Source organism: Selaginella moellendorffii, unplaced genomic scaffold (genome assembly GCF_000143415.4).
Source record: "Selaginella moellendorffii unplaced genomic scaffold, v1.0 SELMOscaffold_5, whole genome shotgun sequence".
Classification (NCBI taxonomy): domain Eukaryota; kingdom Viridiplantae; phylum Streptophyta; class Lycopodiopsida; order Selaginellales; family Selaginellaceae; genus Selaginella; species Selaginella moellendorffii.
Window position 1 is genome coordinate 2,898,260 of NW_003314266.1, and position 25,027 is coordinate 2,923,286.

Consider the following 25,027-nt stretch of genomic DNA (forward strand, 5'->3'; position numbering starts at 1 on the left):
GGTGTCAAAAGACAAGTGAATAAATGAAGGTGACAGGCCGTACGAGCATTTGTCTTCCATGTTCTTTCGCCAAACTCTCGTACGTAGCGATCCAATGGATATTCTCCCCGTCCACGTCAGCGCACGATATACTAATGAGCAAAGTTTTTGCTCTGGCCTAGGGCTTTGGCTGGAGCTGCGATGGCGCTTTCGATCGGCCGGCATTGCGCGCGCTCGCGATCGCTGCTCCGGAGGCTCTATTCGTCGTCGCCCGATGCCGCGCCGGATCTTCCAGCTCTTCAAATGCCGGCTTTCGATCACGTCCCGCGGCCCTACGCCGGCCCCAGCGCCGAGGAAGTTCTCGAGAAGCGGAGGAAGTTCATGAATCCCGCAATGTTTCTCTACTACAAGAAGCCTGTGAGTGAGAATTTGTGTCCTTTTGATGGATCGATCGATCGCGGGCGTCTTGCAGCTCAATATTGTGGAAGGGAAGATGCAATATCTTTACGATGAGAGTGGAAAGAGGTACTTGGATGCGTTTGCTGGGATTGTCACTGTTTCCGTGGGTCATTGCCACCCAGAGGTTGTCCAGGCCGTGATCAAGCAAACCGAGCTCTTGCAGCACACAACCACGATCTATCTACACCATGCTGTCGCCGATTATGCTGAAGCTCTCGCGGCAAAAATGCCTGGAAATCTCAAGGTTCTGTGAAAAGTTCTATGTTCTTCTGTAAACTTTTATCTTTCTTTCCAGGTGGTTTTCTTTGTGAATTCTGGATCAGAGGCTAACGATATGGCAATGCTTATGGCTCGGCTCTACACTAAGTCGTTTGATATTGTTGCTCTACGTAATGCCTATCACGGTATGAGCCCGTCTACCATGGGACTTACTGCCCATAGCACCTGGAAATATAGCGTCCCTCAGGTAAAATCTTTCGTGTCGGATCTAGAGCTGAATTTTTTCTTTCTTTTTTTTCTTTTTCTTTTCTTCTCTTCAGGGATTTGGAGTACACCATGTTTTGAATCCGGATCCCTACAGAGGTCCTTTTGGAGCTGATGGAAAGCTCTATGCAAACGACATCGCAAATCTTATTGAATCAGCAACACCCGGAAAAGTGGCTGGATTCTTTGCAGAAACAATTCAGGTTTTGCTTTTATATTCTGTGTGTCGTGAGCCTTTGTCTTTTTTTCTTTTCAGGGTGTTGGCGGCGCCGTGGAACTTGCGCCGGGCTACTTACCAGCAGCCTACGAAATAATTCGAAATGCTGGAGGTCTTTGCATCGCGGATGAGGTACAAACCGGGTTTGGCCGCACTGGAAGCCACTATTGGGGATTTGAAACTCAAGATGTTCTGCCAGATATCGTGACGATGGCGAAGGTCGGTGTTTGTTTCTTCCTCTTTTTTGCTTGCCAGTGAAGTATATGCTAACTCCAATATCCAGGGAATTGGAAATGGTCTTCCTCTGGCTGCGGTGGTCACGACACCAGAGATAGCAAGTGTTCTCGCAGAAAGGCTCTTTTTTAATACTTACGGCGGGAATCCCGTGTGCTCGGCAGCAGGCCATGCTGTGCTGAAGATTTTGGACAAGGAACAGCGTCAGCAGCACTGCGCTACTGTCGGAAACCATCTTCTCGCGAGACTCCGGGCTTTGCAAGATAAATACGAGCGTACGTATATCCATGCTTTGGTTTAGTTCTAAGAACTCTCCAACTTGATCTTTGCAGTGATAGGAAACGTCAGAGGCAGAGGTTTGATGCTGGGAGTAGAATTTGTCACCGACAGAGTTGCCAAGACTCCCGCGAAGAATGAGACGATGATGGTGATGGAAAGAATGAAAGGTGAGCTTTTCGGTTTCTTTGTTTACGCGTTGTCACGGTTTTCTGGGTTTTCTATCTTAGATCTTGGGGTGCTCGTCGGCAAAGGTGGGCGACATGGTAACGCGCTTAGAATCAAGCCGCCGATGTGCTTCACTCTCGAGGACGCTGGTAAGAACAAACTTGATCAATTAGATTGTCTTTGATAAGTATTCTTAACACTATTTCTTCACAGATTTCCTGGTTGATGCGTTGGATCATTCCCTCTCCACGTTTTAAATCCTTGAGGTGAAAGATCACCTCTCTTTCATATGTGGAAACGCAAAGACTATAAAAGCGATGATTTGATTCCCTACGGTGGGTATATTCCCGCATCTTTATCTAATTTGTCGAGAGGATATTCCAGGGTGAAATGGCAGGTGGAAGCTTGATCGTGTTCCATGGATGGAGTATCTCGACGCGCTACAAACCCTAGCGTCTTGCTCGTCGCCAGCGCCTGCTAGTGCCATCGCGAGGCGTAACCTGAGGTGCGTATCCAGCAGGGGACGACGATCGCCGGCTTCGATCCGGCTCCATTTGGTGGAATTCCAGCAATCTCTCCAGCGATCTCGCATCGTAGCTGCGGTGTTCTTGTCATCTGAGGTGCGCGCTACTGCGCGGCCAAGGCGCGGCGGCCGCAGGAAGAAGGCGGAGTCGCAGGATGGAGATGTGGAGCTCGAGATTTTCAAGTTTATGGAGCAATCGGGAAAACCTAATACGTTCCCGACCAAGGAAGAACTCTTCGCTGCTGGTCGTGGCGATCTAGTGGAAGCTGCTGTTAGGAAAGGGGGCTGGCTGACAGTAGGATGGGATTTCCAAAGGCCATCCTCGTCTGGGAGCGATCTGACCCAAGAAAAATTCGAAATTCACGTCAATGGTTCGAGGAAAAAGAAGGATCGAGCTTCGAAAAATGGATCAAGGTGAGCGAGAGTATCAACTTGGAATACTTTTTTATTCATCTTTTGCTTTTCTCGTTTCAGTGATAGTGATGAGCAGCATTTGATGCGGTTGAATGGCCAAACCAGCCAAAGTTTTCCTGCAAAGGTGTGTTAGTGTTTATAATTCGTTGGTTGGCCGAGATTTTGATGTTCACCCTCGTCAGGGAATTTTAGTCCATGGAAGCAATCCGGTAGAATCAAGCTGCCCCGCAAATGATGGACCTTCTTACATACGAAATGGAAAGGGTAGGAGACATCCCAGAAAAACAACGAGCACGCTGGCTGAAATTGACAAAGCTACTACCGATGGTAAGTACCGTTTCTTTTTATTTGTTCTGTGTATAAGTTGTTTTACTCTCAGGCCCAGAACTAAATGCCGAGGCCAGCCATGAGCGCTGGAGAAGAAAGCGCAGGAAAAAAACGACGTCCATCGCAGCTGATAATAGTACCAGCGTGAAGAATGCCTTGAGTTGGATACACGACATGGTTCAAAAAAGGGAGCAGTGGATTTTGGAATCAAGATCGAGACCTTCGAAACAAAGGTCATCGGAAACCCCTCCAGCTGATATTACTCCTGCAGAACGAGAGTCTTCGCCGCTATCAAGGAGCGATGACGGAAGCTCATCCAGCAGAGTATCGCGAAGCTCGTCTCGAATTTTTCCAGCGGAGTTACCAGCAAGGGGTTCTTTGAAAGGAAATTCGTTGAGACCATTTTCGACGGTACCGTCAAGCACGACAGAAAGTCCTGAAACGTCCGACAGGTCACTCACTTCCAGCAGCCCATCAAAAACCGGACAGGACATACGAACTCCAGCTCCATTGACAAGAACTTCATCTAGAGTATACTCAACTGGAGCTTCAGCTTTGTCCAAGAAATCTTCATCTTGTGCTGCAAGCTTTTCTTCTACCACAGAGACCGGCGGCTCAAATTCTTTCAACTCTCGATTGCAGAAGCTGGAAACAAAGCTACTTGCCACACGCGCAGCGCTAAAATCGGGGCGCGCCACATTGTTAAAAGGAGAAGACAAGCTTTTGCAGGTTGGTGAGTAGGCAACAATGTTTTCACGCCAAACATCTCACGTTGTCACTGCAGGTACAACGAAAAACTAGCGAAGATCTTGCAAAAGCCGCGGACTCTTTGGAATTCAAGGAGACGGAGATCATGCAAACCCGTGCGGAGCTCCGGAGAACTCGTGCTCAAGTAACTGCAATGCAAGCGAAGATGGCTCTGGAGCTCTCGTAAGTTGCATTCCCTGTTAGCTTTCTCATGCTCAAAGTTTCGCGTTCCAGGGAAGCTCGCAGAGCAGCTGATGAGAAACAAGTGCTACTCGACAGAGCAGAGAACGCGCTAAAGATGATGCGATTTGTACGCATTGTTTGGCCCAATGCTGCGTCGCACGTCCTCCTTACAGGCTCCTTCGACGGTTGGACAAACAAGGTATCAAAGATCTTCTAGCGGTGACAAAGTAGTTCTTATTCTCTTTCTCTTGGCAGATCAAGATGGAAAAATCTGGTGCCGGAGTCTTCGTGACGGCTCTACATTTGTATCCTGGGCGCTACGAGGTAAGGGTCTTCGCAAATTTTTGATCGGGTTTTAGGAGAAGTAGACTGAGTTTCGCAGAAGTTTGGATTGGAGAGAAGTAGATTGAGTTTCCCAGAAGTGTGGAGAACTAAGAATCAAGTTGTTTATGTTTTTTTCCAGGTAAAGTTTATAGTGGATGGAACATGGCGAGTAGATCCATGCCGTCCAATCACATACGCCGACGGCATCGAGAACAACGTGTTAATGGTGTCCTGACGGTACACACAGAAAAAGAACACCACACTGGGCGAAAAGATTTCGACCGTCTAGAAATTGGACGGCTAGATATCAATGTAACGTTTGTATTCGTGTTAAGCCAATCAATTAGGGTTTATCGGAGGAGGATGGGAGCCGAGGTTCACGCGGTTGCGCCCGTCGCCGGCGCCATGGACATCAACGCTGTGCGCGATCTCATTGCCGCGCGTCGATTCAACGAGATCGCTGCCTTCTGCGAATCGCTGGAGCTCGAGGTAATCGCGATTTTCTCTTCGGCGTGCTTGGCTCAGGGTTTACGTGTAGTACGCCGCGAGAGGATCAGAGCATGGCGAGGATTGGCCTTACGCAATCCACATTCTTGGCCATATCTATAACTCGGATTTGTAAGTTCTTTGGCTATAGATTCTCCTCTTTCTTCTCTCTTGATCGATTTTTTGTTTCCTTCTCCAGGGACAGTGCTAGGTTTCTTTGGAAGCGGATCCCCGACTCGATCAAGCAGTCGCAAATGGAGCTCGCTCAAGTCTGGAAGATTGGTCAGTGCATGTGGACTCACGACTACGTCGCAGTGCACGAAGCCATCCGAGGATTCGACTGGACGCCAGACGTGAAACAAGTGGTCGCTGCTGTTGCGGGTAAAACACTCGTCGGTGATCTTTGCCTTCTTTTCTCATTGCTTACTTACACCACAGAGGACTTCTCGAGAAAAATCTTTCGGCTCCTGTCCACGGCATACTCGACTTTGAGCATACCCGATGCTGCGTCATTCTTTGGACTTACGGAGAGCGAGACCATCGCATGTAAGTTCTTTCCAAACTTTTGCAATGGTTGGAAAAAAGTTCTTAGTGTGTGTCTGTGTTCTTGCAGTGGCTGAGCAGCAAGGATGGATATTGGATCCCACATCGCAAATGTTCAACGTCCGGGCTATTCCACCGACGGCGGAGCAAAAGCTGGATACGAGCAACTTACAGAACCTGACGGAATACGTCTTCCATTTGGAGCATTGAGTACTCTCTCTTTACCTTTCTGCTTGTTTTTTTTTTTCTGAAAGTTCATATCGACATCTCTTTCAGATGCGCGCGCTCCGTTAAGATTCAATCTAATTGTACCCGCGCACCCGCAGTCAACTGCAAAAGTTGTGTCATGCGGAGTTCATGCTCAACCAAATTGCTCCGCTTTAGTCGAGCATTTAAGAAGTTTTGTTTGGCTTGAGACTCCGGTCATGGCTTCCGTATTGATTCTTCTGACTTGCTCGCTGTTGGTGTTCCAAGTTACAGGCTACTGCGGACCTCTGACGAGCTTCGAGACAGCTCCATGCTCGGTTTTCTCCAGAGAGCCTGGCTACGAGCTTCGCGAGTATCCTGGAGGCCAGGTAAATCAAACTTTGCTTCAAGGCCAGGATTGATATTTTCTCGTGCAGCTGGTGGAACTTTCGATTGAAAATTCCACATTCGAAGCTGCCACGTTTGCCGGATTCTTTCGCTTGGCCTCGTACTTGAATGGCGACAACCGGCACGACGTCCAAGTCCCAATCGTCCTTCCTTTTATGGTCCAGCCAGCCTCCAGTGTTGATGGCTACAGAGTTGGATTATACCTCCCGAGAAGGTGAGACTATTTTCGTTTCCTTGTTTTCCAACTTCTAAACTGTTTCGTGTGAAACTTTCCAGTGTTGGCGATGCTCCATCGCCGAGGGACAGGAGCATGCGCATCAGGGAAGCGCACCGTAGCATTCAAGCCGTGATCGGTCCATTCCCCGCCTTCGCCATCAACGAGACGAACTACTTGCACAACACGAGGCAGCTCATGCGGTTCCTCCAGCGCGACGGGCTTCGCTACAATCCTTCCTCGGTGATCTACGCCGCGTACATCAATCCCGCGGACTTGCTCACCATCCACCAAGAAGTTCACCTCCAAGTTCTCTTTGATTGATAACGAGCTCAGGTAAGAACTCAAGAACTTTCTTTGAATGTATGATATTAACAAGTTTCTATATGATCAGGCAGTAGCGTCTAGCTCCCCCTTGTCAAGCTTTTCCGCGAGAACTTTCACGGTTTTCTTCTCTTCTTCCACAGTGTCAAGGATTTCCTCGATCTCGTCGTGAATCTCCTCGGCTGTGGCTTCCACCTTCAAATCCAAGAGTAAATCTAGAGTTTGAGCCGTGGTTTGTTTTAACTTTGATTTTTTACCTTCTCTATAAGCTCCTCGACGCCGTCCGCCGCCTTATCGGCATACTCGGCGAGTTTTTCGACGGTGTTGGCCATCCCTTTGATCACCGCGGCGCTGTCTTTGATGCTCTCCTCGGCGCGATCCAGCTCCCCTGCGCAAGCAAAGCAAAGACCCATCCATTTGATCGAGCGAGCGAGCGAGAATCACTTACTGTCTAGTTGCTGGAGGAAGAACTTCGCGGGAGTGTTTGCAGCGAACCTCACCACGGATTTTAGCCTGGAGGGAGTGGATCAAACGAAAGTTTCTAGGACGATCTCTTGAGAAGCTTGGAGAAACTTACACATCTTTGAATGTGGCCTCCACAGTGACACCGGGTGGAGCGGTTCTGGATCTGGAAAGCCAGTGAATGAGCGAGCAAAACGAAGATCAAGCTTGTGAATTTCCACCTCACTCGCAGCCTGGAGAAGTCGTGCGATCCAACGCGCAGCCTGTTGGTTTGACAGATTGCAGTCAAGCTCGAGCAGATCTGCTGGGAGCCGGTGATAAACTCTTTGGTGGCATTCTGGTGGCACGATCCAGCTGCCAGAACAGCCGCGGAAGAGGCAGCCATGGATAGATCCACCGCAAACTCCGGAAGAACACGAAAGAGGGAAGAAGGGAATGAGGCGAATAGACAAAGGTTTTTTCGTTCTAATCAGTGAAGGCAAAAAGGAAAAATTAGATAAAAAATCGCAGGAGCCATCGTCGTTCTAAAGGCTGGTGTTTGGTCGCATCCACATGGTTCTCGTGGGTGGCTTTTTATCTGTTCTAATGCTTACACCATCCAGAACCTTTACAAAGGTTTTTCACGATCATTGGTCTGATAATCAATCATTCATTCATTCATATGTTGTTTACACAAAAATAATTAATCCCAAGAACATAGAGTTTACCTCATTTTAAACAACTCGTTCTTTTCTGCCGATTGAATAGAAATTAACTAGATATTTGGAAACTAAATAAATTAACTATTCTTTGACAGCATTTGCCTTTAAATGGCATCTTGATAATTCGCCTTTTAGATGCTACATTTAAATTTGTTGGTCTCAAGACTGTATTCTTTTTCAAGATGCCCATTCTAGGCAAATGCCAAAAAATTTAACCAATGTAATTTCTAACGGACACTTGCCTAGGGTTCTATGCGGCTTCTCTCAACAGAGTCTCTCCAATCATCCAGATCCGCCCTCCTTGCGCTCGTGAAATCGGCCGGGCAATCCAGAGATCTCGCCCAGGCGCGCCGCGCGCACCACCAGATCCTCGACACCGACTGCCGGAATGATCCCTACCTCGCCAATCTCCTGGTGGAGATGTATGGCAAATGCGGCAGCGTGGGCGACGCGCGATCCGTGTTTGACTCCATGCCCGCCCCCAATTCCTTCTCCTGGGCGCTCCTCCAATCGGCCTATGCCCACAACGGGCATCTCCACGCAGCGCGCGAGATCTTTGCCCAAATGCCCGAGCGAGGGATCGTTTGCTGGAATTCGCTCCTCGCGGGGCTCGCGCACCACGGCGATGTCCGAGAATCCAACGAGTTATTCACGAAAATGCCACAGCACGACAGATTCTCGTGGAAGGCGATGATCGCAGCATTTTCCCAGAACGGGCTTTTGGAGTCCGCGAAATTGTGCTTTGATGCCGCACTGGAGCGCGATCTAGCCTCTTGGACAGTGATCTTGCAAGGATTTACGCGTAATGGATGCTTGGATCACGCAAGAGAATTTCTGGAAAAAATGCCACTGTGGGATGGAGTTTCTTGGACAGCTTTGCTTCAAGCATTTGCCCAGGATGGGCATTTGGATCAGGCAATGCATGTCTATAGCTTAATCCCTGAGAAGGATATAGTGGCATCCACGATCATGATGCAAAGCTACGCTCACCACGGTCGGCCCGACGCTGCCAAGCGGATTTTCGATGGGATCTTGCGAGACAAAAGAAGCATTGTGACTTGGAATGTGATGCTCGGTGCTTACACCCAGTCGGGAAAGCTGGAGCTCGCCAAGGAGATTTTTGATCAGATTCCGGTCGAGAAAGATTCCGCGACTTGGTCGACGATGATCCAGGCGTATGCGCAAAGCGGATACATGACAAGAGCGAAGAATCTCTTCGATTTCTCGCCGAGAAAGTCTGTCATGACTTGGAACTCGATGGTCACGGCGTTTTTCATCAACGGGCTGTTCGATCAAGGGAGAGAAGTCTTCAGCAAAATGCCGATGCAAGACACGATCTCCTGGAACGCGCTTCTTGCAGCGAATGCCCAGAACGGGAATCTTGAAACCACAAGGATGATCTTCGACGGCCTCTGCGACAAGAACGTTGTGTCTTTCACGTCCATGATCCAGGCGTATGCTCAAGGTGGTCATCACAAAGAGGCGCTAGAGCTCTTCTACGCGATGCTACTCGCGGGAGTGAGGCCAAACGAGATTACGTACGTTGGAGTCTTGAGCGGCTGCAACCACGCTGGGCTGGTCGACGCCGGAAGAGATCACTTCTTGTCAATGCAAGCTGACGAGGGGATTGATCCGGTGGTAGAGCACTACTGCTGCATGGTGGACATTCTTGGCCGGGCTCGGAGACTGGCAGATGCCGAGGAGCTTATCAACAGCATGCCGCTGGAGCCGGACGTTGTTGCTTGGAAGTCTTTGCTCTCGGCTTGCAAGACTCACGGGGACGTCGATCGTGGAGCTCGGGCTGCCAGGTTTCTCTGCGAGCTTGAAGCTGGATAGGAGATCTCGTGTTGAAAGTTATCATCTGAAACTCTTTGGCGCAAGATATACTCGGGCCCGAGAACAAGGTGGTTGTGACAGGAGCCTCGAACACTGTCATTCAAGGATACCACAAGATTCTTCGACAGGCGGGGGCGGGCTATGGTGTCGTGGAACTCGTTGATTCTCGGCTACGCAGAGAGAGGCGAGGAAGAGCTCGCTCTGGGACTCTTCTGGTCCATGGAAGCTCAGGGCTTCTCCCCGGATGATAGACCGTTCTCAAAGCGTGTACCAAGCTTGCCGAGAAGGTCATCGGCCTCGACGGTAACTTGTTCGTTGCTAGCTCCCTTGGTCGACATGTACTCCGAGTGCGGCAGCATGCTCAGAGAGTCTTCGATACTTTTGGCCAGCCCTCATTCTCGGCTACGTTGAAAACGGTGACGAGAGGCTGGCTCTGGAAATCCTCGACTACTTAAGACCAGGAGGCCTACTCCATCGCCAACTCCCTCACCTTCGTGGCTGCTCTCAGCGCCCGCATTGCGTCGAGGGAACCGGATCGAGAACTCGATGGAAGGATTGTGAAGCTAGAATCGCTGTCCAGGGGCAAACGCATCCACGCACAAGCTGTAAGCTGCCGCTGCGACTCGGATACCATGGTGCACATGTACGCCAAGTGCGGTACCCTGGTCGACTGCATGCCTTGTAGAACAGTGGTGTCGTCGAACGTCCTGTTGCTCGGCTACGCAGAGAATAACGAGGTCGAGCTTGGCCTCGACTTGTTCTCTCGGATGATTGCTGGTGACGAAAGAATAGCACCAATCTTTTGTCACAGCTCCCACACCTTTCTAATTTGAAGACTTTTTTTTTATGAAGGATGCAGTGGCGCATTCACTCCCCGATTGGTTCAAGATATTCAGAGCTGGTGGGCGACACTTTTCATACATTGATAGCATTTTATCATGTATGCCAGGAGTCTGTTTAATCCTTTCTATGCTTCTTGACATAGAACTCTATTGTTCTAGCTATATTGTCCATAGCTCATCCTCTCAAACAGCTCCAAAGCCAGAATTATGTTGATCTAGCCACTTGAAAGCAATAAGGCCTGCACTCACATCGCGGTGAAAGAGGAAGGGCAAAAAGTCAACGGCAAGCTCGTCAAAGTGAAGGCAATGGAAGTAGGAATGGCGATCCACTCCCAGGCACTTTACACAGACGTTTTGTAGCCAGCACGTTCGTTCACATGTACGCCAAGCTGCAGGGCCTTCGACAAAATCCCTGCTCAAGCCCGGGACGTGGATCGTTGATCCTCGGCCACTCAGAGGATGACGAGCCCTAGCTGACACTGGAGCTCTTCTTGCAAATGCGGCACTTCCAGATGCTCCCAAACGCCCGGGCTGCTCTCAAGGCGTGCACAAAGTTGGTGGCGTTGGAACAAGGCAGTGAAGTCGAGATCCATACTGGAAAGGTGGCGGTGGTGAAGCTGGAAGCTCTAGAGATTGGCCTCTATGTGAGTGAATCGGAGCTCTTTGTCTTCAACCTCACCATCGATATGTACTCCAACTCACCATCGATATGTACTCCAAATGTGGCTCCATGGACAATGCCTGGCGAGTGTTTGACACCATGGAAGCGAGAGACATGGTTTCCTGGACTGCCCTGATGCCCGGCTCCACAGCCCCAGCTAAGCCTCGAGCTCTTCTCATCTCTCAAGCTGTTATCCAACGAATGGTTCCCAAATGCTCGAGTATACATGACTGCTCAAATCCTGTAGGCTTGGCAGCTATGGCCTACTAAAGAATGACCACTAGCGAGGGTCCAAATCTGGATGAAATTACCATTATCTGTTCTTGCCGCTTGCAGACACTGCGGCCGAAGAGGATTTAAAAAATATGAACCATGTATCCCTTTAAAAGCGAATATTTTGTTAGATGAATCAAGTGAATTTTTTGTTAGGGCATACTAAAAGGTCCAAAAAAAATTCCATGGCTCTTTGGCTTTGAAGTAACGAGAGATGGTGATAATGGCAACAACAATGGTTAGTATTGAAAATTTGTACACTTTTGAGGAAGTGTTAGGTCAACTTCAAAACACTGACAAGACAACAACTCAACTTCACCCACTACAGTCACACTCCAATATACCTAATCAATAGTGGTGAAGGCAAACAACCCAAATTGTCCAATAGTCAAGCACTCCATGAAAAAGTCAACAACTTACACCGAGCTGACGAACAGCTACAATCCTCCAACAACAATGAGGTCAGCAAAGCAATTGTTGATGACAACAATCTTCAACAGCAACCACAATCATGACACAACTATACACTTGAAGAACTCTTCGACAATCTAGAAGAACAACCACAACCAACACAACATAACTTTAACAAGTATGTCAACAACAATTTTGAACAACATCTTCTAGAAATTAACACCAACAAGCAACCTGATGCAAACAATAATGTCGACAACACACCCGAAAAGAGTCCTAAGAAAGAAGAAAAAACAGAGAGTCCACTAAACAACAATAACAATCCACCTATTTCCTCCTACACTGACTTTGCCGTCGACCCCAACAGCTCCAAATCAGCTTCAGACTCCATAGCGACAACTTGACAAAACAACCTCGATAATACCAACATTACTACCAACCGCAAATGGCAGTCACTACTGCCATTGCCAACATACCTGTCAAAAGACATGTCTCCTATCCACTATTTCATGGTCTAAAGTCGGAAGACACCAAGAAACATATTGAACAATTCCGAGAAGCAATCTGCCAAACAACTGAACTCCCATACTACTTCTGGTGTACCCTTCAAAAGAGAGCCAACGAATGGGCTCAAACGCTTCCTCAAAATACAAGTTCTGACAACCTTACACTCAAGCTCATTGATTGATTCAAGTCTTCCCTCACTCAAAGCCAATTACTTCACAAGATCCAAAAACTCAAGTAGAAGTCTGGTCAATCCATTAACGACTACACTCAAACCTTCACTCAACATGCCAGAAAAATGTGGCAACAGTGCCACCAAAACTTTACTTTACCAATGGTACATGCAAGGCCTCTGACAATCCCTCCAAGAAGCGGTGACATACATCAACATCACCACTTACCTTGAACTAGGAAGAGCACTTCAAGATGTTCAAGCTCGATGAATGACAGCACAAGTCAACGACACTAACAACTCAGATTCCAACAGCAGTATAACACCTTTGACAATGAACTTGGAGAGAGCACCAAGTCAAAACTTTGGAAACTCAGGAAAACAGGTTGACAAGCTCAAGGGAAAAGCCAAGGCCAACATCAAAGAATTTCAATCTGGAATTTGGTGTATTAAGTGCAAGAAGGAAGGACATCCAGCAAGTGACTACAAACTCCAAATCTCCAAATGCCAGATCTGTGCCAAAGAAGGTCATGAAGCCAAGACTTGCAGATTTTGAAATTCTTTAGAAGTTCGACAAATCTTGAACTATCCCCAACAGCAGTTTTGACAACCATATCCGAATCAATACTTCGACAAATACCTGGCACCACCTCCGACAAACTGGAGACCGCCGAGAAACAACTTCCAACAACAAAGTCGACAATGGAATGATCAACCTCACTACAACAACTATAACAAAAATTACAACAACAACTACAACGATCAACAATACCCGCCAAACTGGAACTGCTTGGCAAACTGGGACAACTACAACCAAGGATACCAACAATACCCAAGATACCAGAACTAATGATACCAAGGCCAAAGTTATCAAGACCAGGGCTACCAAGGCAACTACAACAACCGGCCATGGCAATCTTGACTTCAAAGCCAAGGAGGTCTGCCAAGACTTGGTCCACCACCTCCTCAACAACAAGATCAGAACCACCAACAACAAGGATGGTTGAGACCGACAAACTACCTTACGCTGACAATGATGACTATGATCCTCAAGTTATGGCAGTACAGACTTGAGCACAAATTTTAGCAAAAAAACAATAACCGGACAGCGATTCCGAAGATAGTGAGGAGAAGGGCCCGGAAAGCCCAACAAAACTCCAGGAATGGAAAAAGAAGCAGAAGTTAGCCACCAAGGTACAACAGCAACTCGCTCTACAACCACCCGAATTAGTGATTTTAGACTCTGACAATGAAGCTCAACCATCACCAGCTCGACAACAATGCCAAGACTCAATACTAGAAAACCGACAGACAAATTGTCCAATATCGACACCGACACTGACACTAGAACACAATCCTACAAACTTCGCAGAAATACAAGAAATAGCAGAGACTATCCTCAACCAAAAATATTCAAATCACCGTTGGCCAACTGCTGCAAATTGCACGCTACCTCACCAAACAGCTCACCAATCTGACATCTGCAATGAACAATGCTCTGACAGACTCGCCCAAACTCAACCCGACACAGACAGCTGTTGACACATTTTGAACCGAGATTCAACCAAGTGACTGCGACAATGATGTTTCGACAATTGACTTACGACTCAACAAACACCTTGTTCGAGGAGCCATAATTGATGGTGGCTCCAGCATCAATATTATTGAAGAAAGCCTTGTTCAACAACTCAACATCAGCCCAGTCCACCCGGCACCTTTCAATGTCCAAATGGCCGACCACCGATCTGTTCAACCCAAAGGCATCATTCGAAAAGTCAACACCAGCATTCAAGGCATCGAAATACCAGTCAACTATGTTGCCCTCAAACTACCAGAGCAGACCAATGGATACTCAATTCTCCTCAGTCGACCTTGGCTCCGAAGTGCCCAAGTTTATCAAGACTGGCCGAACAACAATCTTATCCTTCAAGGACTGAACGGACTGACAACTGTGTAGACAAAAGCAACCAAATTGCTATCCAGCCACAACCAACCTATTGACTTGGAAGAATATAATCTCGAAGACGGCCTCAACAACTATGAAGAACAACAAATCCTCAAACCCTACCCCAATCTCGAACCTTTGGCCAAGATCACCTTGTTCTGAATCGTCACTGACTTCCACCAAGAACAACCATCGATTACATCAGCACTGAAACATCCAGTCACTTGAGATATGAAACTCAAAGCACCACCAGCATTCACAGTCGACAACCAGAACAAAGTTGCCTACATTCCAACAATTCTAGTAGACCAAAACTCGAAAAAGTCAGCCTTGTTGATGATAACGAACACTACATTGTACTTGCCACTGACATCTCGGCAAGTTTTTGAGACAAAGGCATCAAACTTCTCCAAAAGAAGAAACACTTGTTTGCTTGGAGTTATTGAGACCTTAAGGGAGTTTTGCCAAAACCTAGCCTTCACATCATCACCCTTCTTCCGAACTCAAGACCAAGAAGACAAGCAGCCTGCCGGATGAATCTGAATCTGATGGAACAAGTCAAGAAAGAACTTGACAAGCTTCCCAAGTCGAGTACAGCTACCTAAATCAGAATCTGATCTGACTTTCACCACTGGTGGTTGTGCCAAAGAAAAATAGCAAGCTTTGAATCTGTGTCAACTATAAACAGCTCAATGACACCACCAAAAAAGATATCTTCCCAATACCATTTACTGACGAAGTTCTTGATGCAATCGCCAGACACAAGATGTACTCCTTCCTTGATAGTTTCTCTGGCTATAACCAAATCCACATTGCTAAAGAAGATTAGCACAAGACAGCATTCATTAGTCCATAGGGAGCTTATGCTTACCAATGAATGCCTTTCAAACTTTGCAACACCCATTCACCTTCTAAAGGCTCGTCACCAACACTTTCCAAGACTACTTCACCAACCTCATGAGAGTCTTCATGGACGACTTCAACATCTTCAGCTTGGAAGATTGACATCTCAAATGCCTCAAGAAATGCCTCGACAAGTGTGAAGAGAACAACATAGCTCTCAACCCTGACAAATGTGCTTTCTTCGTCAAATCTGGAGTACTTCTTGGCCACATTGTCTGCAAGATGGCATTCTCATCAACAAGGACAAAGTCAATATCATCTCTAAACTCAAATTGCCAAAGAATTAGAAAGAACTTTGATGCTTCCTTGGCAAAGTCGGATATCACTAACACTTCATCCACAAGTACGCTCACATTGCCAAACCACTCACTGATAGACTGAAGCAAGATGCCCAATGGACATGGACATCTGAACAGCAACAAGCATTCAACAATCTCTGACTCAAACTCACAACAGCACTGATCCTTGCCAAGCCCGATTGGACACAAGAGTTTCACATTCATGTTGACACTTCTGACATTGCCACTGGTGCAATTCTCAGCCAAACTCAGCATGACAACCGAGATCAACCAATTTACTATGCCAGCTGACTACTCAACCCAGCTGAACGAAACTACACCACCACTGAGAAAGAAGCTCTTGGCATGGTCTACTCACTTTAGAAGTTTCGACACTACATACTGTCAACCAAAGTCGTCCTTTTCGTCAACCACAAGGCACTCCTTTACCTCATCAACAAGCTAATACTATCTGGTCGAATATCAAGATGGTCAACTTCAAAATCATCCACAAACCTGGCAAAAATAATGAGCAAGCTGACTATCTCAACCGAATCACCACCAACAACAAACCTGAAAGACAAACCGACGACTTACCCAACTCAAACTTGTTCTGAGTTTCAATACCGGCAACTTGGCTTGACGACGTTTTCAGTTACCTGAACTCAGCAAAAGTTCCGGACTGGTACACCATGTCCAAACAAAAGAAGACTTTTGTCACTAAGACCCGCCGATACTCAGTCATCAGTGGCAATCTCTACAAACTCAGCATCGACAACATTCTTCGCCAATGCATCAAGCCACCAAGCACAACTCAAATCATCGAGGAAGCTTGGCTGCCACTCTTGGCACGACACTGAAGAATTCTGCAAATGCTGCAACACATGTCAACGACACTGATTACCGAGTTGTGAATCCCCATTTCCATTCATTGTTTTCATATCAATACACAGCATTCATTCACTCATCTTCCCCTCTCAGCCCCTGGAGATCGGAGTAGATATCCAGCGAAGAGGAATATCCACACCTCTTCAGTGAGGATCTCCATGTAAGCGTGGGCGATGGCGTCCAAGGAGTTGACAAACAGCGACCTGGGAAGCAGCTTGCTGGCCAGGATCCCGTGCACAGCGTTCTTGCACAGCGTGGCATTGAAGAAGGCGTAGAAGTTTGGAAACATGGCAATTCCCTTGAGCCCCGGGTGGCTGAAGTCGACCAATGGCTGCCAGTCCTGCTGCACTGCGCTCTGGTTGCCCCCGTGAAGAACGTAGTTCAAGTGACTGCCATTGGGAAGGGCGACAAAGCCTCCTCTGTATCCCTTGTCTGGCATGAGCCTGGCATACTCGGCGATGAAGTCCCTCAGGCTGGAAGAATTGCTGGCTGAGACCTTGTGGTGGACGTTGGTGACAGCTGCCGGTGCAGGGTGAGTCCTGTAAGTGACGCTGAGAACCACCCCAAACGTTGCGGGGCCGCCACCCGGAGAGCCCAGAAGAGATCCTTGTTCTGGCACTCGTTGGCCACGAAGTAGGTCTCACCACGTTGAGTTGGCTGGGAGGCCATAAGTTGGTGCAAGAACGCTGTGTCCGCCACCTCCAACGTATCATCCCGCAGCACCAACACTGATGATCCAACTTGAGCTTGTGATCCTCCCAAGAGAAAGAGAAATTATGAAGAGAGAGATAACTTACCTCGCACTGAAAGCACCGAAACTGGATGCCAGCACTGACAGTCACGGCTGACACTTGGCCGTCTTCGCTGTCGAATGGACACTAGAATCGTTCGAAGTTGTCCAAGAAGTCGATTGTATTGAGGTTGTGAGTCCAGATGTTGAGAGCACCTCCCCGTCACTGCAACCAAGGTAGTCATGGCCGGTGTTTTTGGTAATCACATGGATGTTATGCTTGGCAGCAAAAGCAAATGCCTCGGAAACGCAATTGGCCTGGCACACGTCCACAGCATAGATTGGAACAGCACCCTGGTAGCAAGTGTCATTAGAATTGATGAGGCACTTCTGCTGCTTGAACAAGTCCCACTGGGGATGCTGAGAAGTGCCAACTTGGTCCGACCTCCACAGCACTTCGTTTTGGCAACTTTGCAGGCTGCTTCGTCATAGTGTGGATCGTGGCACGGATACGCGGCTGGCCTGGAAGAGAAAGGAGAAAGAAGCGTGTGTTTCCAATGAATCAGAATGTTGAAGAGGACTCTTTACCTTGCTTGGATCAGTCGACCACCAATGTCCTTGCTGAAAGAAAAAAGAATACCAAGCTGGAGGAGGTGGGAAGCATCGTTGGTGAGGCAAGCAATAGCAGTGAGAGTGACTGCGACCTGAAGCTGCAAAACAGAATTAAGCTACAGCAATGAGGAACGAAATGCGGAGAAACCGGGAAGCAAATTCCATTTGAGACAGCGCGATAATTTGATAAGCCTCAAGCGATAATTTGAAACCGGTGAAATAACCTGTAATCGTGACACCTGATTTAGCTCTCCAGACATGAACATATGGACGTGTATCTGAATCTGGATGTGGATCGAAATATCTCAAAAACAATTTGATACATCGAGCTAACAATCTTTAATTTCCAAATGATGTTTCACCTGCTCGTGTGGATTTAGAATGTTGCAACATTGCCGCCTTGGAGCCTAAAGAGCATGGCCACAAAGCAAAGTCAGTTCCCAACGTTGGCACACTGGCTTACCCGGCTCGTCTCGAGCTTTGCTAGAGGATCCTCAAGGAGACACTTGCTTGAACTGTTTCCTCTGAGGTATCTGCTGTAAAAACCATCCCTGCTTACGTTAACCATGAAATACCGTATGCTACGTCCACAAGGATCGCCAGAAGGATTCCTGGTCCTAAAGTTGAAGCAAGGACGATAGCGGCACCCCAGCCAGTCGACGAAAGCAAGTCTCTAGGAGAAATGAAGCCCCTGCTCACTTGGACAACATACCCTCACGCGACTTTGAGGCTCCAGCGAAACTCCTGGTTGTAGCAGAACGACTGTTGAAGAACAGCTGATGGATTCGACTGGATTGCAGAGGAGAGATGGTCCAGCGCCTCCTTTCGACTCATCCCGGGAAATATTGGATTGAATCCGTCCATGTGATGCAGACTGACCAGCGGAGAGTGGGGATGTGAAGCCAAGAAACTTATAACATCTCCGTGCAAGTCCATCTAGGAGAAAGGAGAAATGAGTGAACTTAGGAATGAAGCGGATTTCTTACCTGATGGAATCCTTTCTCAATTGTCAATGGCACACCGAGCTCTGCCATGCAAGCTTGCAGCTTCCCATCGACACCCCAGATATGATAGTTCCTTATGATCCAATCGTCCTGGATTTTCTCTAGTGCTTCCACCAGCGCGTAGCTCATTGCAATTCCTGCTCCCCCGAACGCCATGCTGGTTGAGAAGCCCAGCACACTCTGGTGATGACTCTCAGATAAGCCACCTATGTAGTAAAACTCCCGGTGATCATACCTTGAGAGAACCTGGACAAGGTTGTCGAGCACAAAGAAGGTGTCGTCATCGGAGAGAACGAACCAATGCACCCGAGAGAAGTTCAACTGGAACAGCTCTGACGGAAGCCTTGTAATCCTAATGTGATCATGTCCTTCCCCCTGGTTCTACACATTGCTGATAGCTTCGCGTTGTCCGAAACTCAGACGGAGGTTAGGGCCCGTCTGTCCAGTGAAACAATACCTCGCGTCTCGTTTGGTCTCCACCAAAGCTTTATGTATCTTTTCCTGTGTTCCCAAGTACGAGAGCTGGCTCCTATTCCAAACACGATGTTTTCCAAACTTGTCACGCCACCTAAGCTGTCAGTCTCGAAACTCCTTGGAAGAAGTGATTGCAAATGCTGAGTAATAATTGTGTAACAGCTTATAAGAGCTGTAATTCAAACTGCGCAAGAGAACACCTTTGTTACATCCATGGAGCCACAAAAACGACTCACTCGAAGTTACCTTACGAGTAGAGTCACACGTTTTCGACATGATCACACAACTACGTCACCTGCACATCAGAGTGACATTTCGTAAGCGTACGGAAGTGATAATGAAAGTTAGCATGTTATGGAGTAAAAAACGTTTCAACAATCCTTGATCTCTACCTGTTTAGAAGGCTTGAGAATGCTGCAGCATTGTCTTTTTAATTAAAGCATAAGTAAAAGACAAATAAGTAAACAGAAACACCAGAAAATTGCACTTACTCGGTACTGACAGCGTTGTTTTCTTACACGAATTATCTCGAGGCGTGACAAAGGATCTCTATCTTCGCAGCTGCCTGTGCCTGTTCTCTTGAAATAGTTACTGTCTAGACCATCCTGGCTCACGTTGAGCATAAAGAATGAAACGGTGCTCAAGCAGGGATCGCTGCGATCGATGTCTCGTCTTAAAGTTAGGATCGACCGTATCCAAGTGGTGCAATGAAACCAACGGAGTAGTCGGGTGAGAGTCGAGCAACCCGATAGCATCTCCACGAATGTCCATCTGCTAGAGCACGAAAGTTTTGAGAAGGAGCTCGAGCAGCCAGCCATTTACCTGATGAAATCCTCTGTCCAACGTCAGTGGCACGCCAAGTTCTGCCATGCAAGCTTGTAGCTTGCCGTCAACACGTGATCGTTCCTCCTAATGCAGTCGTCCTGCATTTTCTCGAGCGCTTCCACAAGTGAGTAGCTCAGTGCAATCCCAGCACCCCCGAAAGCCATGTTTGTCGAGAACCCTGTAACACTCTGGTAATGGCTCTCCGAAAAAGCACCGATGTAGTATAAAACTGACCCGGACCCGGAGAGAACCCGGGCGAGATTGTCCACGACGAAGAAGGTGTCGTCGTCCGAAAGAACGAACCAATGCACCCCGAAAAACTTGAGCCGGAACAACTCCGAAGGAAGCCTCGAGACTCTAATCTGGTCCTTCATCTGCTGGCCCGTTAAGGTGAAGTTTCTCGAAAGCTCGTTGTTGTCGACGACTTGGAGCGGAGGCAGCGATCCATCTCGCACAGCACTGTCCAGCACTGTCCCCTCTCGTTTGATTCGGCCGCCACCAAAGCCTCACGTAGTTCTTTCTCTGATCCCAAACCTGTGACCTGCTCCGATCCCAAACATTATATTCTGCACTTTGGTCGTCCTGGTGCTGCTGCCGCTCCCAAGATGGCGATCGCAAAAAATGACCACGGTAGAGCTTCTGTGAAGATAAGTTAGTTCCCAAGAAAACAAGGACGCAGATTGTAGCAAGAAGAATTATCGTTGCAAAGAACAAATGCCTGGCAGCCATGATGCTAGAGGCCATGGATCTTGATAGCGAAGTTTTGGGCGATTGATCGCTGGTAGGAGGCTGTTCTAGAGCACGATCCGATAGGGAGGGGATTTAGGCGATGGATCGCGCTCTAGAGCCGCGATTGGTGTTCTTGGGGTTTTGGAGTGATTCGAAGCTGCATTTTGCCGACCGGCACGATATTTCGAGATGGATCGCGATACAGAATCTCCGTTTTTGTTTTGCAGGAAAAAAGCAAGCTCGTTTTGGAAACTCTACAAGTTTCGAATTCTTGCGTAGAATGTTTTTGCTTGTTTGCTTGCGAGTTTTGGCCAGAGTGTTTCCGTCTCATCTCCTAAAGTAGCGTGGCAAAGAGTCTTTTTGAAAGTAGCTGATTTCTCTACTGGCCTCTCTTCCTTGTAGAATGGTTTCTAGCTTCCTGCCCATCCTTGCTGCCAGGCATTTGGTTCTTCCAGCGATGGCTACAAATCTTTGCCTTTCTGGGTAGAATGTTTCGTCTCTCAACTCACAACGTTGCTCCCTAGGCGTCTGGTAAAACCAAACTTACTCAGAATTAAAAAGTAAAGTTAGCCATGAATCCGGAGTTACATCCTTGACCATGCGTACCATGGATAAATCCTTCTCCGAGCGTAAACACTTCCACCGTGTCCTCTCTTCCCGCGCATAGCTACTGCTTGACTTTCCGCCTTCCAGCCCCGTTGACCGGGTCATATAAAGTTGACCGGCCGGTCCACCGGGTTCTCTCTCGTCGTGAAGGCGATTCCCACGCGATCGGACGACGAATCCCCAAGACAGTTTGATCGTCCCGTCCCGATTGGGATCGTAGCAGAAGGATTTCTGGAGCAAGCCCATGGGATCCACCCCGTGCGCGCTCCCGATCAGATACTTCGATCCTCCCCATCCTTGGGAAGAATGGATCCAGGAGCGAGACGAGCGGCGTCGAGGAGAGCAAGCCAGAGGCGTCGTAGGACGTCAAACTGGTGGAATCCACGCTCCACCGTGGCGTAATCCAATTCCGCCACACAGGCGTGGATCCTAGCGTCCGCGCTATACAATCCATGGTATCTCTCAAGGCAATCGTCCAAGACCTTGTCAAGCTCCTTGGCGAGCGCGTAGCTAATCACGAAACCGGTGCCTTTGTACGCCATGTTTGTCGAGAATCCATCCACGTTTTGGAAGTGGCTCTCGGAGATTGATCCAGCTGCCGGTGGTTGTACTTTGCGAGAACTTTGGCCAAGTTTCCGGGGACAAACACCGTGTCATCGTCGCCCATGACGAACCAGCGAACGTCTTCCAGCCCTAGACGAAACATCTCCGAGACAATCCTCGCTATGCGGATGTGGGATTGTCTCGCTATGCGGATGTGGTGCCTTCCATTCGAAACTTGGAGGTGTCACTGGAAACATTGATCTCGGGTAGCGTGTCCTGGTCCGGTAGGAAATTCACTGCTTCGTCCAGCCAAACGAAGCCTCTCATTCGCTCCTCCGACCTCCACCATGCTTGACAAGTTCTTTGCCCGAATCCCACATTGCGGCTTTGGAGCTGATCCAAACACAATGTTCGTGAGATTGGTATCTCCCACGTCTTGTTTGATCGTATGCGATCGTGTTCTTGAGTTGAAATTCACGTAGTGCCTCACGGTCACAGCGTACACAAGAAGAACTCCATACGCTAGAACAAGGAGAACGATCATCCCAGAATATATCACCTATGGAAATACTATGGAAAGGTGGTGACATTTTTATAGTTTAGCCGGTCCGAATCCCAGGAAGTACCCCTCTGTTTTTAGGGTTCTTTGCTTCCGTCAACGAAGAGGCCAAAGGAGAGGCCGACTTTCCAGTAATTGAGCATTTTCACCAGGAATCGCAATTTCTCCGTCACGGGTGGCATCTTATACATGAGAAATCCAATGCCTTCGATCACAGCCACGACGATTGCGCCCACCAGCACGTCCCAGTCCCCTGTTTGCCCCAGCACCGTGGCCAGGGCGTTGCCCGAGTAGAATCCCAGCAGCAGCAAGAACACTTTGAGCGGCAAATTGCGTCTGGTCTCCCGGAATCGCTCCAGCAGATCGATCCTTCTCGCTTCCAGTAGCTGTCCGAGACGAGTGGAGATGGGATTATTGCCGCTCCCGCGTCTTCTCACTGGATCCTCGCTGAATCCGTTGCTGCTACTGGCGCCATCGGTTCGTAGGGTTCTCGTGACGATGCTGGATCGCTGGTGTGGACGAATCGGGGGATTGTAGAGCAGGATTGGGGAAGAGCAGACAAATACCGCCATGCGATCCCAAAAACCCTAGCCAGGGAAGAACCCTAGCGAAGAATGTGCCATGGCGCTGCTAGCCGGCGCCATTCCGGTGGCGATCGCGAGCTCATCCTCGACATCTTTGGCTCCGATTTCTTGCAGCGCGCAAGCCGTCGAGCAAAATGTGAGCTTCCGGAAGAATGCCAGTGCCACTGCTGCCGAGGAGCAAATATTTTCAGGCCAGGGACCAGGTAAGTCGCGGCAGTGGACGAAGAATCGGTGACAGAGATTTGCAAGTGTCTCGAATCGAGGCTGATTCAGGTGGGGAGTCGAGCCGCATTCCAGGGCCTCCACTTTGCGGTGTGCAAGATCTTGCAAAAAACGAAAGATCCAGACGCTGCTCTCGCGTTCTTCCAGTGGCTGACTAGAGAAGCTTGCTACAATCCCAACACAGTGGCATACAATTGCCTTCTCAACACGCTCGTCAAGGCCGGGAGAATCTATCAAGTGAGAGAGATGTTGGATCGAAAAACTCTGGGGGAGTTCGTGCACAGCGAGTTCACGTATGGAACTCTCGTCCACGGCCACTGCCTTGCCGGGGAGTTCGACGAGGCAAAGAGGCTTGTGGAGGAGTTTAAGGATACAGGGATGAGCCCCGGGAGCTTGGTCGTCCTCCACAGCCTCATGCTCAAAGGTTTCTCCGAGGCTGGGCTGGTGGACGAGGCCAAGAGCTATCTCCACCGGATGGATTGCAAGCCCAGCAGCATCTCCTACAACACGCTCATCGATGCGCTGTGTAGCTTCGGGAGGATCTAAGAGGTCCGTGAAGAGCTCCAGGCCATGGCCAAGCGAGGCGTGGCTCCAAACCGGGTGGCTTACAACGCGATGGCCAGGGGCCTCAGCAAAGCTGGCCTGCTCGACGAGGCTTTCGATCTCATGGGAGTGATGGAAAGCGCTGGTTTTGCTCTGACGGCTGTGACTTTCAATCCGGTGGTGGAGTTTCTCTGCAAATCCGGGAGGCCGGACGAGGCATGCAAGGTGATGGAGACAATGCTTCTCAGGAACATCGAGCCCAACATTCTGACGCTCAACTTGATCCTCCAGGCGGCACGGCCCGAGGAAGCGCTCGGCATGACGGACGTAATGGTGGAGATGGGATTCTGCCCGACCATCGTCACCTTCAACGCGCTGCTGGAGCTGTTCTGCAACACCGATCAGATGGACAGCGCCACCGAGCTCCTGGAAACGATGGCGCGCAGCAAGTGCAAGCCAAACTTCGTGACTTACAGCATCATGGTCCAGAAGTTTGCAGAGATGGGGAGAATGGTGGAAGCTCGAGCGTTCCTGGAGCAGCTGGTGGTGTGTGGCTACGCTCCCAATCTCCTGGTGTGCAATGCCTACGTCGCGGGGCTTTGCAAAACCGGAGAGATGGATCTGGCTTCCAGATTTCTCACGGTGATGGCGGAGGAGGGGTGCCGAGCAAACACCGCGACTTACAACAGCCTTGTGGAGGGTTTTTGCAAGCTCGGCAGGATGGACGAGGCGGAGAGGGTCCTCGAGGAGATGATCGCTGAGGGAAGCCTTCCGGACTCGACCACTTACAACGTTTTGATCCAGGGGCTTTGCAGCGCTGGACAGATCGAGCACGCCTTCATGGCGGGCGGTGGAATCAGCTAGGCCGGATCCAGCCACCTTTGGTGAAAAGATCATACCTTTCCGGTTCTAATCCCAGTGCTGTGCAAATGAGTGCTCGAAGAATCGACTTGTGAGTTGATAGAGAAGCTGTGTGAATTGGAAGGGATGGACAGGGCCGCTAGAGAACGGGAGACGAACACGAAGAGTTTCGTGTATGCTCACCGCCCGAGTAACTTGGAGGAGCATCACCATGAACACTCATTCATTGTACTCAAAAAGACCGCATCACAAACGAAAGGACTTAACCTTTATTTAAAGGTTTATTGACTAAGACAAAATGGATTAAGTAATTTATTAATTAAAAACAAATGAAATTTAATTAATTAACACTTCCCATTGCTCA

The 25,027-nt window shown here is 48.7% G+C and overlaps 10 protein-coding genes across 13 annotated transcripts; 7 read left to right on the forward strand and 3 right to left on the reverse strand.

Moving 5' to 3' along the window:
• The first annotated feature begins 149 nt into the window (after nt 1-149).
• LOC9660498 (alanine--glyoxylate aminotransferase 2 homolog 1, mitochondrial) lies at nt 150-2,146 on the forward strand. The gene is made up of 9 exons (XM_002964901.2): nt 150-396; nt 452-682; nt 734-904; nt 978-1,124; nt 1,178-1,357; nt 1,422-1,647; nt 1,705-1,818; nt 1,879-1,965; nt 2,030-2,146. Exons 1-9 carry the CDS (start codon nt 181-183, stop codon nt 2,071-2,073), a joined length of 1,416 nt encoding a protein of 471 aa, XP_002964947.2. The 5' UTR covers nt 150-180; the 3' UTR covers nt 2,074-2,146.
• On the forward strand, nt 2,064-3,972 carry LOC112344581. The gene is made up of 6 exons (XM_024669569.1): nt 2,064-2,151; nt 2,201-2,753; nt 2,814-2,877; nt 2,936-3,080; nt 3,133-3,813; nt 3,865-3,972. Exons 2-6 carry the CDS (start codon nt 2,239-2,241, stop codon nt 3,879-3,881), a joined length of 1,422 nt encoding a protein of 473 aa, XP_024525337.1. The 5' UTR covers nt 2,064-2,151; nt 2,201-2,238; the 3' UTR covers nt 3,882-3,972.
• On the forward strand, nt 3,875-6,718 carry LOC9659359 (COP9 signalosome complex subunit 8). Of its 4 annotated transcripts, none has more exons than XM_024669570.1 (9): nt 3,875-4,010; nt 4,062-4,209; nt 4,266-4,334; nt 4,474-4,823; nt 4,873-4,952; nt 5,020-5,201; nt 5,259-5,366; nt 5,434-5,573; nt 5,640-5,765. In XM_024669570.1, the coding sequence occupies exons 4-8, from the start codon at nt 4,497-4,499 to the stop codon at nt 5,571-5,573; spliced, it is 837 nt and encodes a 278-aa protein (XP_024525338.1). In that variant the 5' UTR covers nt 3,875-4,010; nt 4,062-4,209; nt 4,266-4,334; nt 4,474-4,496; the 3' UTR covers nt 5,640-5,765. The 4 variants fall into 4 exon arrangements, with proteins under 4 accessions (XP_024525338.1, XP_024525339.1, XP_024525340.1 ...); XM_024669571.1 differs by having other exon boundaries at nt 5,618-5,703; XM_002964903.2 differs by lacking the exons at nt 3,875-4,010; nt 4,062-4,209; nt 4,266-4,334 and adding exons at nt 5,987-6,171; nt 6,234-6,507; nt 6,566-6,718 and having other exon boundaries at nt 4,687-4,823; nt 5,640-5,938.
• LOC9659360 lies at nt 6,470-7,458 on the reverse strand. The gene is made up of 5 exons (XM_002965247.2): nt 7,179-7,458; nt 7,073-7,123; nt 6,944-7,008; nt 6,753-6,883; nt 6,470-6,690 (listed from the first exon to the last, which is right to left on the reverse strand). Exons 1-5 carry the CDS (start codon nt 7,340-7,342, stop codon nt 6,562-6,564), a joined length of 540 nt encoding a protein of 179 aa, XP_002965293.1. The 5' UTR covers nt 7,343-7,458; the 3' UTR covers nt 6,470-6,561.
• A 452-nt stretch (nt 7,459-7,910) lies between these two features.
• Nucleotides 7,911-10,341, forward strand: LOC112344761 (pentatricopeptide repeat-containing protein At4g02750-like). Its single transcript, XM_024670110.1, has one exon. The coding sequence runs from the start codon at nt 7,911-7,913 to the stop codon at nt 9,492-9,494; it is 1,584 nt and encodes a 527-aa protein (XP_024525878.1). The 3' UTR covers nt 9,495-10,341.
• On the forward strand, nt 9,636-10,327 carry LOC112344736 (pentatricopeptide repeat-containing protein At4g35130, chloroplastic-like). The gene is made up of 2 exons (XM_024670061.1): nt 9,636-9,797; nt 9,956-10,327. Exons 1-2 carry the CDS (start codon nt 9,636-9,638, stop codon nt 10,325-10,327), a joined length of 534 nt encoding a protein of 177 aa, XP_024525829.1.
• Nucleotides 10,342-17,685: 7,344 nt separating the features above from the next.
• LOC9660499 lies at nt 17,686-19,467 on the reverse strand. Its single transcript, XM_024670062.1, has 6 exons — nt 19,438-19,467; nt 18,700-19,098; nt 18,432-18,649; nt 18,177-18,264; nt 17,938-17,997; nt 17,686-17,811 (listed from the first exon to the last, which is right to left on the reverse strand). Exons 1-6 carry the CDS (start codon nt 19,465-19,467, stop codon nt 17,686-17,688), a joined length of 921 nt encoding a protein of 306 aa, XP_024525830.1.
• A 2,978-nt stretch (nt 19,468-22,445) lies between these two features.
• On the reverse strand, nt 22,446-23,038 carry LOC9660500 (ycf20-like protein). Its single transcript, XM_002965249.2, has one exon. It carries the CDS (start codon nt 23,023-23,025, stop codon nt 22,531-22,533), a length of 495 nt encoding a protein of 164 aa, XP_002965295.2. The 5' UTR covers nt 23,026-23,038; the 3' UTR covers nt 22,446-22,530.
• A 36-nt stretch (nt 23,039-23,074) lies between these two features.
• LOC9660501 (pentatricopeptide repeat-containing protein At1g62720) lies at nt 23,075-23,805 on the forward strand. Its single transcript, XM_024670064.1, has 2 exons — nt 23,075-23,240; nt 23,378-23,805. Exons 1-2 carry the CDS (start codon nt 23,075-23,077, stop codon nt 23,803-23,805), a joined length of 594 nt encoding a protein of 197 aa, XP_024525832.1.
• Nucleotides 23,806-23,829: 24 nt separating this feature from the next.
• On the forward strand, nt 23,830-24,666 carry LOC112344737 (pentatricopeptide repeat-containing protein At1g09900-like). Its single transcript, XM_024670065.1, has one exon. The coding sequence runs from the start codon at nt 23,830-23,832 to the stop codon at nt 24,664-24,666; it is 837 nt and encodes a 278-aa protein (XP_024525833.1).
• Nucleotides 24,667-25,027: the final 361 nt, after the last annotated feature.